The 13,086-nt window shown below is 38.6% G+C and overlaps 2 protein-coding genes across 8 annotated transcripts in view; one reads left to right on the forward strand and one right to left on the reverse strand.

The window, feature by feature from the left end:
• The first annotated feature begins 1,935 nt into the window (after window positions 1-1,935).
• pipox (pipecolic acid oxidase) lies at window positions 1,936-10,011 on the forward strand. The gene is made up of 8 exons (XM_077542024.1): window positions 1,936-2,254; window positions 3,106-3,254; window positions 4,038-4,251; window positions 5,158-5,340; window positions 6,877-7,026; window positions 8,146-8,295; window positions 9,261-9,336; window positions 9,571-10,011. The coding sequence occupies exons 1-8, from the start codon at window positions 2,150-2,152 to the stop codon at window positions 9,699-9,701; spliced, it is 1,158 nt and encodes a 385-aa protein (XP_077398150.1). The 5' UTR covers window positions 1,936-2,149; the 3' UTR covers window positions 9,702-10,011.
• A 1,056-nt stretch (window positions 10,012-11,067) lies between these two features.
• myo18ab (myosin XVIIIA b) overlaps window positions 11,068-13,086 on the reverse strand; it is a 52,201-nt gene continuing 50,182 nt past the window's right edge. For all 7 annotated transcript variants that reach the window (XM_077540663.1, XM_077540661.1, XM_077540665.1 and 4 more), the window contains one exon: window positions 11,068-13,085. In XM_077540663.1, coding sequence (XP_077396789.1) covers window positions 12,935-13,085 — 151 coding nt within the window. In that variant the 3' untranslated portion in view covers window positions 11,068-12,934. The remainder of the gene's footprint in view (window position 13,086) is intronic.

Consider the following 13,086-nt stretch of genomic DNA (forward strand, 5'->3'; position numbering starts at 1 on the left):
CATGTATGGATGGGAGAAAGATAGGTGCACAATGAAAATAAAAATCTGTTAATGCTATAAAACGATGAACTAATTGCCACAAAACCATATTGAACATTTCTTTGGCGAGTTGGATTGATTTTGATGTGCGTCAGGTTCGATGTTGAAGTTTGCCAAAAACGACATTTCTTGTCTCTTCTTCCTGGGCTCAGACAATGGAAGATGTCTTTGTAGCAAAAGTGTCACTGGAGGTGAAAAACACATTTAGTCTTCCAGGAGGAGATATTATGCACTTCTTCTGTGCAAATGTGCAAATAAAACATTTATTTGAAGAGCGTGCAAGCAACCGAAAAGTAAAGTTTGACATAGCGCCCCTATAGCGACTTGTGGACTCCGTCAACAAGTAACTTGGGAAATGTTTAAAATGATAAAATACAACTTGACCCCAGTCTCCACAAATATATGCATTATTATTAAATTTATTACTGCTAAATTTTGACGTGGATGTGTCTGGAATTCCCCCAGTACAGGCTTTCCGAGTAAGGGGTGGTCATTACTAGCGTGTTCAACAAATTTGTGGAGGTGAATGAACTTTAAATTAACTCAAAATTAACACACTAATTTCGACACCCCTATTGATTATGTGACATTTCTGCACACTAGTAGAATAACAACAGAACAGCATACTCTAGGGCTCCTACATGCTTACTCGTGTCAGACAGTTATTTATTAGCAAGGTTTAATTTTACATACAACTAGAAAAATTTCCGCGGAAATTTTGGATGTGACTGCTGACTCTTGCAAGGTGGAAAGCCGAAAGCACTGAACAGTTTCCAAATGTACTTTACCTCTCAATCAGTCAGTAAGCTAGCATTAGCATGCTAAGCTAATATAATATTAGCATTAGCATGATAACTTAACAGTAGCATGCTAACTTAGCATTACTGTTAACATGCTAAGTTAGCATTAGCATTAGTGTGCTAATTTAGCATTAGCATACTAAGCTAGCATTAGCATTAACATGCTAACGTTAGTATTAGCATGCTAAACTAGCATTAGCGTTCATAAAAACATCAACGAGGCAGTTCAGCAGTTTACTCGAAGCATCGCCAGTACAGCGACAGTACTGAGGAATGTTTGATGTTGCCACCGATCAGTTTCCATATCAACAGGGATATATTAGCCCTGTTTTATGTTTCGCAGACACCAAACACTAGCTAAAGTTGGGAGGAGATAAGAAATAGAGATATTCATTACAAATAAAGGTTTCAAAATGGCCGGATAAAAATGGGTGGATTTTGCTGCTTAATTTACATTCCACAAACACAATATTAATCAGAATGTCGTGTTGGGACAAGTAGGGGCACATCTATTGACCGCCCTAGATTTGTTTTGTGTTTTCATTTTAAATCTCCACTTTTTTTTCTATTTTTTTTTTCTGTAAATATGAGCAATTTAGCGCAATAGCTTCCAGGTCATGTGACCTAATTGACCCCAAATCAGTGCTGGCTCATAGTGGCATGTCAGCTGGCACACCTCTTAATTTTTCAATGACGCACGCATATAAAGGTATTTTTTTTCTAGTTTAATTGCCATAGTTGGGAATCCAAGATGGCCGATCTTCTGCGCATGCGCGTCACCGATCGTGCAGGGGCCACCGATAGCGTCTTGACAGTGCTAACCTCTCATCTACCGTGCCGCTGCTACAAATATATCCGTCTAAAAAAAACATGCAGCATACATAAAGACAACCACTAAAAAAAAAACCCACAAAACACACGCGCGCGCACACATTCACAAATCAATACCCAAGAAGAAGAAAAAAAAAAAAAAAAAAAAAAAAAAAAAGTAGCTCAGTCGTGTCAAAAGGTTAGTGTCATTATGTTTGCCCTACTTGTAGACTGCCAGGCTCATTCTTACTCCCTATGTGAGCGCATATAAGCTAACAATTTAGAATATGCCCCTCCCCAGTCAAATGTACTGGGTTAGACCGGAACATGGCACCTGGGATTGGCGTTGCGGACGTGGCTTTTCTTTACCTGGTAGTTGAAGTTCAGGGAAAATTGTTGATGCTCTCTTTCACTCCACCCCTTCTTAAAGGGGCACGTCAGTGGCGTTGAAGAAGTTAAGAGAACTTGTATTTGTGAGCGTTACTATATATTTCTCCACCATGTCGACCACTTATGATTACATCGTAATCGGTGCTGGCGTCCAAGGATCTTTCACAGCTTACCAGCTAGCGAAAAGGAAAAAGGAAACTCTCCTCCTTGAGCAGGTGCGTCACATATGTTTGGGTGGTTACTGCACATGTAGGAAATGTTAAAAAAAAAAAAAAAAAAAAAAAAGTCTGTCACTGTTTAGCCGAATGTTAAAGTCTCAACAACAACTTTTGCCTATTTGCCCTTTGGCTATATATACACGGGGGTCATTTCTGTTGTATTGGAGATATGCCATATTTTCACGGGAAAGTTGTGTTTGAATAGTAATAATAATAATAATAAATAATGAATATAAGCATAATAACTAATACATCATTGAATACATCTATTTGTGCACAATTTTCTAAGTATTATTCATATTCATGATTCTGATTTAGTAGCCTAATGTTTTAACTGAATCAGTAATATCTGAATGTGTCAAATGCAGACATTTACATGCAAACTTTACTCACTTGGACTCAATTGTGGAAATGTCTTTTAAAAAAAAAAAAAAAAAAAAAAAAAAAAAAAAAAAATTGCTGTACCCAATGAAGGAAAAGGCGTCTCACATTGAACCAATCAACAGCTGCCAATGTATATATACAGTCTTCCCTCGCTATAACGCGGTTCACTTTTCGCGTTCTCGCTGTATCGCGGATTTTTTTTTGATGTGCAATTTTGCATATTTTTTTTACAGTAATATACCCATTTTATAAAAATTTATGAAGGTTTGAACTTTGTCAATGTTTGAACAAGAGAGAAATGTGAGAACATGTAAATGCCTCAATGAGAAAAAGTGTATAAATTGTGCGGTCGGGGATTCTAGAGCCTTAAAACATTCAAAGACCCATTCAAAAGTGGAATTCAACATTTTGTGTGTCATCCCCCCCCCCCCCCCCCCCCCTTTTTTTTTTTTTTTTCTATTTAGTTTACTCTACCTCACACTCGAGGGAGCTCTCATGGCCAGACCCGAATAATCCGTAAGGCTTACGAGCAAGATTTCTATACCCGAATGATGAACGAGAGCTATGAACTCTGGGCTCAGCTGGAGAGGGCGGCTGGTGTCAAACTGTACAGGTAAGATGGCAGCTGGATAACAAAAAGAGCTTTTAGCAGAAAAAAAAAAAAAAAAAAAAAGTTTTGTCAGAGGTGCTCTGTATGCGGAGAGCAACTTCAATCTTCAATTCATCGATTTCTTACGATGTCCGGCATCGCTGAATCACGACTTGACAGCTTCTATGCCTTTAGAATCGGCAAGCGTTTTCATTTTGAATCCTTGAAGCGTCTGATTTCGATACACAAAACAAGGATGGATTTTGTGTGCGTAATCTCGGCTCTACCACAGACCGGTTTCATACTCAACTCAGCTCAACTTTATTTATCATAGTTGATCATGTTTTTCAATGTATAAAAGATCCACTTATCCTAACCAACAAACAAAATAACCACATTTTTTTTCCCCCAGTGCACTTGCATAAAAATGAGCAAGAACAGCACAAAACTGCTGAAAACCCCCAAAAAATCTTTAAGTGCAAAAACCCATTTTGTATGTTTTTTTTTGAAGATCAGCCCACTCCAAATTTGTATATTATTGCTGTACATAGGTACTTTGTCTTAATTCCAAATCCACAAAAAACATGAGACCTACTCAGGTACAGTATAGGGCAGTAGAAAACACAGTAGGAGTGCGACGATATATCGGTATCGAGATAAATCGTGATACTTTGTCTCCCGAAGGATTATCGATATGTCTACGCAAGTATCGCGATATTTGTCGTTAATATACAGCCACTATTAACGGCTCCATTGTTCCTAACATATGAATTATTAACGGACGTTGCACTTTCCCTTCCCTTGCAGACGAACAGGACTTCTGGTGATGGGACCAGAGAAGAGTCGCAGCTACCTTGACTTTAAGAGCAGCCTGGAGAAGAACAAGATTCCGATGGTGCTTCTTTCGCCCGACAACTTCAGTCAGCACATTCCGAACGTCATCCTGGCTGACGGCGATGGTGCGTTCGTGGACACCACTGCTGGGGTGTTGTATGCGGATCGGGCACTCAAGGTCGCGCAGGTACGGCGAGAGCACTTTGTACAATTCAAGATGTCTGAGGTCAAAGTTCAAAATTGGCTTGAACCACTTAGGGTGGCGGGGGGTGCTGGAGCCTATCCCGGCTGGTTTCGGGCAGTAGGCGGGGTGCATCCTAAACGGGTTGCCAGCCAATCCGGGTTCAGGCGATTAACATTTTTAATCGTAATTAATCGCATGACTCCATAAGTTAATGCACGATTAATCGCAAATTTGTTCTCAATGTTGTTCTCAAAGTTTTCATACTCTCGTTAATATAAAAGTGGAGAAAATGTTAAACTAATAGTTATGATAATGTGGTTGCATCTTTTAGTCATTGATACAGTAATTTCATAATCATAACGTTGAGCTAAAATTAAAAATGTGCTGTACTGTGAAAAACGCTCAGTGCATGTTTCTTTTCATATTAAGAGATACCTCATCTGTAACGTGAAGTAACTCGTGAAATTTTCCACATTTTTATTTTTATTTTTAAATTGTAAAATACAACTTGAGCAGTCACCACAAATATATGTGCATTATTATTACTGCAAAATTTTGACGTGAACATAATTTCGACCGGAATTTCCCCAGTACAGGCTTTCCAAGTAAGGGGCGGTCCTTAATTAATCGCGCGTTTAAAAAAAAAAAAAAAAAAAAATCGTGGCGTTAAAGGGACTTTAAATGAACTCAAAGTTAACGCACAAATTTCGACAACTAATTTTGTGGGGGCTCGAGACCGGGTCGGCCTGGAAACTGTGCAAGTCCACACATAATTGAAATGCATCGGAGAGGAAAAAAAAAAAAAATTTAACCATAAAAATGTTACCAAAAAAAACAAAAACAAAAAACAAATCATCTTCATGACCACTTGTAAATTGTAAGTGTGAAATTGTTGTTTTTGTTTACCAGGATGAGTTTCAGAAGTTGGGTGGTGTCATTAAAGACCAAGAGAAGGTGACAGACATCAAGCCGGGCCCGCTCGTGACGGTGTCGACATCTGCGGGTGTTTATCAAGCCAAGGGACTTGTGATCGCCGCCGGACCTTGGACCAGTACATTGCTGGCCCGTGTTGACCTACATCTTCCTCTCGAGGTGATAAGAATTTTCATGTGATAAACAAACCGAAAGTAAGATTGAAATTACAGACTTGCTGCAGCGATTAGAAGCAGCGACGCCGCTAATGTGTTGCTAAATAACGCGTTACTCCAAAATGTGCATTTTTCCACTAACGATTAGTCTTAACACTTTTTACAATCACGTAATCAGACTATAGTTACTTTTTAAATATCACGAAAGATTAGTACATATGTAACCCATGAAGTGCTGCACCGGCCCCTGCGCACTGGCGAAATCTGCGTTGTGATATTGGGGATGTGTTGTGGTGCGGAGAGAGACAGCACAGGTATCGGAATGTGGCTGAGATGATTTCGCTTTAATCGCCTATTCCAAATCAAAAAGAAACGGTCATTACAATTACGCAGCGAAATCCAAGTAATACACAGTATAATTTAGCAAAGCAAGAAGCGCTCACTCACACAACACAAACCACAGCAATTAAAGTAACTAATATTTCCAATCTCACTCCTGCACACTAAATAAACAAGTTAACACACATTAACAACAAGAATAATTGAACAAAAACCCTGGATGATCTATTAAATCAAAGATATAAAATGGATCGTCGGGACAAACATGCTCACCTATTCCAAATCAAAAAGAAACTGACCCAAGATGGACGCCCATCCCAAACACAGTCAAAATTACGGCGTCTCCAGAGGGACAAAAAGAAAACTAGCTACTTGTAAATTAAATTAAATTGTAAAAGGGTGCCACCCTGTGGCAGCCTCCAGTTACTACCCTACACATACAATCTATGTACTTGTACGTTGAAGTACATCGTGGAACACGTAAGAAACGTCAACTTCACATTGACATCATGTACGCGTTTGAAGTGTCCATAACATAATACATAAACACAGGGCAAAAATACGGGAATAATCACGATTATTCAAACGGTTATTTATTTATTTTTGGTACAAAACAAGAAAATGGTTTAAAAATATTACGACCAATTAAAATAAATAAATAAATAGAAACACTATAATTATGTAAGTTCCTTTTGGACCAAAGAGAATTTCTTCTCATATTTAGTTATTTATTTGTTTGTTTGTTTATGTTGGTAAAAAACGAAGTTGGAGTGCAGCTTGTGCAATATGCCGTAGGATGATCATTTATTTTTCGGTACAAAACAAGAAAATTTACACATTTTAAAAACATTAAGACCAATTAAAAAAAAAAAAAATAGAAACACTATAATTATGCAGATATTTACAATATATATTTGTGACCTGCTTTGGCAAAATGGTCCACATGTCACGAGGATCAAACGAGATATGGACAATATTAGATAATCGGACATTTTTTGTCCATTTGTCCACAAAGAGCCTCCTTGAGGTTTCTAATTTCATTTCCAAGCAGCACAAAAGTCAAAATTGTAATAAAAGTGTATGAAAATAAGCAATTATTAGACCGTATGCCTCATAACTAGGGGGGAGTATTTTTAGCCTAGCTGCTAGCTAGCGCTGCGGCGACCAGAGTAAATCAACACCCACTGATTTGTTAACGTAGGTGGTGAAAATCAACGTGTGCTATTGGAAAGAGAAGATTCCCGAGTCGTACCACGTGAAGAAACGTTTCCCCTGCTTCTTGCTGACTGAAGGACAGTTTCAAGACCATATTTATGGACTGCCGTCCAATGAATACCCTGGCTTGATGAAGGTGGGTCAACACGAGGGGTGTGCTCAAAAAATCGAGACGGCAATATATCGTTACAATACACGTATCGATACGCGGGCGTCAGAATCGATATTGCTCGTTAACTTTAAATGGGCAGTTAACGTTTGCCTTTGCAGCTTGAAATATACGTAAAAAAACAATAAGAACCGGCAGCGTCTTTGAAGTTAACTCATTCACTCGCCGCCATTTTCACATTTCGCAATCCCGTTCGCTCACGGCTGTTTTACTGGATTTTGACTGATTTTGCAAGGCCGACAGAATATTGGGTTCAATTGCTATAAAAACATGGAACCTATCCAAAGAAAGATTAAAGTCTCTTCTTTCATCAGGAAAAAAAAGTAAGTTTCTATCTGTTTCCGTTTTGCAGCAATTAGCATTAGAAGCGAGCTAAGTTTCATCAGTTTTCACAAATCTATTCAAAATTGTAAATAATTGAGCTTTTTTTCTCGATGGCCCTGGTTGATCTCCTTTGCTCTGCTGCCACCTGCTGGCCGTTTGTGTAATAACTACCATTTCTGCAACCGTTCTTTGCAGTTGAGAGGCTTCATCAAAGCCTTCTGTATGCGCTAGCATAAAAAAACAAAAAAACAAAACAAAACGTATAACTACGTCTTTGGGACACTTAGAACATAAAAAAAAAACGTATTTACACATTATTGGGAGCAAATGAGTTAATTGCCTTCAATTAATGCAAAAATAGCTCACCAGTGATTGGACACTGTGTCTTGCTAAGAAAAATTAAAAGCAAGGAAGAATATCAACATTGATTTACTTGTGACTTTAACTATGAAAGGTAACTTAAGCATAAGCATGCGATGATGCAAACATCAGACAACACAATAGGAATCAAGACAACTAAATGTAACAAAAACAAAACAAAACCAACCAAACCCAAATCATGACATTTTCGGGCTTCAGCTAATGATAATTGAAATAATCAATTAATCTGGTGACATGTGCAGAGAGCGTTGCGTGTTGACCTTGGTGATTTGTCGCCTGTGGTTGGTTGGGTATACGTTACAGTTCTGTATTGCCACTGCGGGTCAATAATCCTAATCACAACTGCAGGCGTCATCGAATTGACTGTGTTACGCGGCACAGATTTGCTACCACAACGGCAGCGCGACTGAGCCGGATCAAAGAGACAAGCAGACAGACGCGGCCGACGTCGACATCCTGCGGCGCTACATCGCCCGCAGTTTGCCGGGCCTGATCCCCGAGCCCGCCGTGGTCGAGAGCTGCATGTATACGGTCAGTCGCAATATTCGCTTTCAACATTCTGTGTGTAATGTTGTCACTGTCCGATATTGTTGGAATGGATTCATATATCGATTAATACACTCACCTGATTCGTTTTAATTTTGCATTCAAGTGTATTACAAAAGCATTTCCCACCCGAATTACTGTTTATTAAGCGGTGATTGATGTTTATTTTGTACTTCATATTATTATAGTGATAAAAAAAAAAAAAAAAAAGATATGATTTGGTCATTGTTTTCCAAAGTAAAATCATGTTTTTACTTCCACCCAAACGCTCTGCATTGTTTACAAAGTAATTCAAGATGGCGGAGGTTGGCGACCATGGTGGCATGAATATAGCAAAAAACCCAGATAATAATAATAATAATAATAATATATTGTCACCCTCTTAAAAAGTAAGTAATATTTTTGCCTTAATCATCTCCTCATGATGCAAATTGTTCAATGTTTTTGTGTTCCTGAAAAATCTGGAAAAAAATGACTTAGGCAATCATTTTATGAAGACATCGATATATGGTATTATGAGCTTTTTATATATATAATAATATATAATATATATATATATATATTGCCAACACTACCACAATATAATTCTAATTATCGTAGTGTGCGGTTAATATCGTGCTAATATCGCATCGCGACATTTGGATATCGTGATTTCCCTGCTCCAACACAGCTGATTCCAATCAACAGGATCGTTATCTGTGTCGGAGCAGGGAAACATCCAAAACCTGCACGAGGACCGAGTTTGCCCACCCCTTGCCCATGGATGATTGCAGTAAAAACGCATCATTTGGATGATGTCAACACTTGTGGTCGACGGTTGGATCAGTCGTAAATCGCCAGTTGATTTGCATGACGTTCACGTTAAAAATGTGACGTTTCAAGCTTGGTAGGTTTACAACCCATCAAAGCCTTCTTCATATTGCTAACGTTTTCATATTCTGTTTTCCCAGCTAACACCCGACCGTCATTTTGTGCTGGACCGTCACCCTGCATATGGAAATATTATAATTGGTGCAGGATTTTCAGGTAAAACGCAGAACTGCAGACCATGAAATATAAGTAGCCTCAAAACAACGAGAAACGAGTTCACCAAAATATTGTACCGTAATGCAATGTGGTATTGAATTTGTCTTTTTGGTCGAATTTTCTGGCACATCTTCTTGTTGCGCAATCACACGTGACTGGCAAGGTGCAGCAAAATGGTGGAGGCGATTATGTACGGATGGATTTTTGCTCATTGCATTGAATTTCCTTCGGCAGGTCACGGCTTCAAGTTTGGGCCCGTCGTCGGCAAGCTGCTGTGCGAGCTGAGCCTGGGAGAAGTGCCCTCCTACGACCTTTCACCTTTCCGAATCGGCCGCTTCCAGACCGGCGTCAAATCATCTTTATAGAAACGTGCTGTCAAACGCATCATCTGAAGAGTTCAAAGTTTCGGTTGCCGTTTTGATGTTATCATTTCTAATTAGTGCTGTCAAAGTTAAAGCGTTAAATCGATGATTAATAATCACAACAAAAATGGCATTAATCATGTATTAACGGAGATTAATCGCGCTATTAATTTTGACCGCAGATGATCCTTTAGCTTGTCATTTGAAAGTTATATATTAATGTAGTAATATATTATGTAGCACCGGTTGTGTTTGAGCAATAAACATAACTACATGCTTTAAAGTAAAGCATTTAATAAATGTTTGCGCATGATATTCATATTTGTTCATGTCAAACTATTGGAGCAATTTTTTCTTTGTGGGGGGGGTGGGGGGGGTCATCATCATTTTCAATGCTACTACAGTGGACTACCATTTTTTATTTTTTATTTTTTTAAACTTTAAAAAAAAACTTAAAAAAACTTATTTTTTTTCCCTTAGGGAGCTGACACCTGTTTTTTTTATGGGGAAAATAAAAACACATATTGGAGGTTTATTGTCAATTTCATAAAAGATTTTATTTTATTATTATTATTATCATTTTTTATTTTATTTTATTTTATTTTTTTTTGGGGGGGGGGGGGGGGGGGGTAAACAAAACAACAAACAAAAAATTAATTATTTTCCCTTAGGGAGCTGACCCCAGTTTTTTTTTTATGGGGAAAATAAAAACACATATTGGAGGTTTATTGTCAATTTCATAAAATATTTTATTTTATTATTATTATTTTATTTTTATTTTTTATTATTTAATTTTTTTTTGGGGGGGGGGGGGGGTAAACAAAACAACAAAAAATTAATTATTTTCCCCTAGTTTTCTATCAACTCCAGTTAATTTATATCGGATACATTTAAATGGACAGATTTTCACCGTTTGTGGGCTGGCATGTATAACATAACCACATCGGGCGTCCGTCTGCCGTAAACATCATGAGCGCCCCCTACAGAACGGCGAGGTCTCGCCAGACGGGACATTCCGAGAATTGCGCCTCAGAAGCCAAACTCTCTTCAATGGAAAAGAAACACCGACAATTCGAAATTGTACTTTTATCCAAATAGTACAATATCGCTTTTATTTTCGCGAAAAGGGGTCATGGAAACGCACCTTAATGTCCCAGGTGACACGGGGTGAGCGGCGGGGTACACTGTGGACTGGTTGCTACCAAATGCAGGAACAGAAAAGAAAAAAAAGTGGCGTTTGTGTCTCTTAAAACCTTCTCAGGGTCATGATTATTTCTGTACAGGTGATTGAAAGAACAAAAAGAAAGTCTGATGGTCAAGATGCAAATGTCAAGAAGAAGCAATAAAATAACACGTCACAGTCCGAAAGCATTGTAAAACAATCACCACACTTTATTTACAATATATTAAATTGTAAGGCAAAATTTATAACAAGAGGTCAATTTGTTCAATAATGAAAATAAATGAACTATTTTCAAAGCTAGCATAAATCATACACATGTACTGTAATATATAAATAGCGTGTAAAGTTCGGCGTGTTCTTTCGTGATGCAGCCAGATCGGCTCAATAACGTGAATGCGCGTGATGCCTGCATAGAGAATAAAAAACAAGGACATCAGCTTAGAAAAAGGATTTCTACTGCAACCTCAATTTTCTTTTTTTGAAGAAGCTGATTTTTTTTTCTTCAACTCTTTTACTGCCACACGTTATCATTCACGCCATCCTTGAAAACATTATTTCATCAGATTTCATCATGTTTCATTGTAATTTGGCAGCCCATTGAAGAGATACAATGCTGCCATCTGGTGGCCATAGTTAGTGAGTGTTTTCGATTCTACAACCCATTGACCAGGCAGCGCTGCACTTAGATGTTGCACTGCCCATTGCTTAAAAAAACAAAAAAAACAAAAACAAAAAACGTAGTTGACGTCATTTAACGTTTATGGCGGTATACATCGTGATTTTATTAATCGTGATTAAACGTTTTTGGCAGTCAAAGAGTTAAGCTGCTTAATGATGCTTTCAGTGTTGCTCGCTGTTTAGCATGAAAAACGACGAGCAGAAAAATTGGAAGCAACTTGCCAGACGGGCCTCAAACAAACACTTGACAAGAGTATGAAAGTGAATTTACATAACTGAGGACAGACAACAATCACATTCGTAAGGCATCGTTTTCCTATTGTCAACAAATTCCATGACAACGTGGCACTTCATTCATCCAAATTTGCCGAATTACATATTTTGAAATAAATGCTAGCGCCGTTTTTGTTATATGATCCTCAAAGTTTTTCTACAGAACGAAACATAAGTCAGTGCTTACCCAAGAAAGAATCACCGTCATCTTAAATTTGATGTCACTCTTATTCATCTACAAGACGGACAATATATCACTAACACCAACGTTGTACATTTAACAACACTCACCTGTTTATTTTTATTATTATTAATAATATAATATTCTGTGAGGATAAGTTAGCCGACAGGAATAGTGCCGAATGTCAACTTAAATGTCCTTTTGGTAAGGAAAAGCACATCAAATTGAAAAACAAAATTAAGTGAGTTACTTGCTTGCCTGCTTCTTAAAAAAAAAAAAGAAGAAAAATAAAGAATGAATTTCGTCACCTACTGGCTTCCTGTTCATGATGCAATTCCTTTCAGTGGATCCGTATCCAGCAAAAGGCGTAGAAAGCGGGAAGATGCGAGCGTGTGCATCCGAGCGACCAATGAGAAGGCACGGCTGCGCACATGCCGGGTGGAGAAACTTGTCCCGGGAAAAAGACTGAAGAAGAGAAAAGCTTTCCAAGATTCCGTATCAATTGGCAACAACAGAAGCGTCGACGTGAATCGAACGCTTTTTTGGCAATAAGTGGCGCTGTGGCAAAACACGACGACTGTACAAAAAATGCAAAGAGGAGACGAGAGAGACAAAGAGACGAAGAAACAATCAACTCTTTGGCTCACTTCCATCCAAGGTGGGAGGAGCAATGCCAAGCGACCAGTCTGGTGAGAACAACAAGGCCACTGTCAGCATCCATCGACTTGATCAACTAAGCAAATCCTGAGAGGACACGCCGCAAACTTGTGACGGAACCAACGTGTTTTCAAATGTTGGTTTTTTTCTTCCCTCAAAGTTTGTTGTTGTCACGACAACAAACGAGCTCAAACTTTGCATGCAAGACATGAAGTGGGCTAAAGCTGCATTTTTCACAAAAGTGGTGCTAAAACACAGCACAAGCTAAGACCCAAAAAGTTCGTCGTCACCGCCATCCTTGACTTGACCGCCATATTGGTATCGAGAAGTATACGCAGATCCCTGGGCGGCGTCTTCTTTTTCGTCGTCGTCCTCCTCGTCAGATCTGAAGACGTAGCGTCGTCTGCCGCTGGGGC

This window comes from Festucalex cinctus, chromosome 13 (assembly GCF_051991245.1).
Source record: "Festucalex cinctus isolate MCC-2025b chromosome 13, RoL_Fcin_1.0, whole genome shotgun sequence".
NCBI classification, from domain to species: Eukaryota; Metazoa; Chordata; class Actinopteri; order Syngnathiformes; family Syngnathidae; genus Festucalex; species Festucalex cinctus.

Bases quoted from the DNA above. Each gene is read 5' to 3' on its own strand.
- pipox (XM_077542024.1), top strand. From the start codon at position 2,150: ATGTCGACCACTTATGATTACATCGTAATCGGTGCTGGCGTCCAAGGA. The intron at 7,027-8,145 runs GTGGGTCAACAC...TACGCGGCACAG, and splicing joins AATACCCTGGCTTGATGAAG to ATTTGCTACCACAACGGCAG. The intron at 8,296-9,260 runs GTCAGTCGCAAT...CTGTTTTCCCAG, and splicing joins TCGAGAGCTGCATGTATACG to CTAACACCCGACCGTCATTT.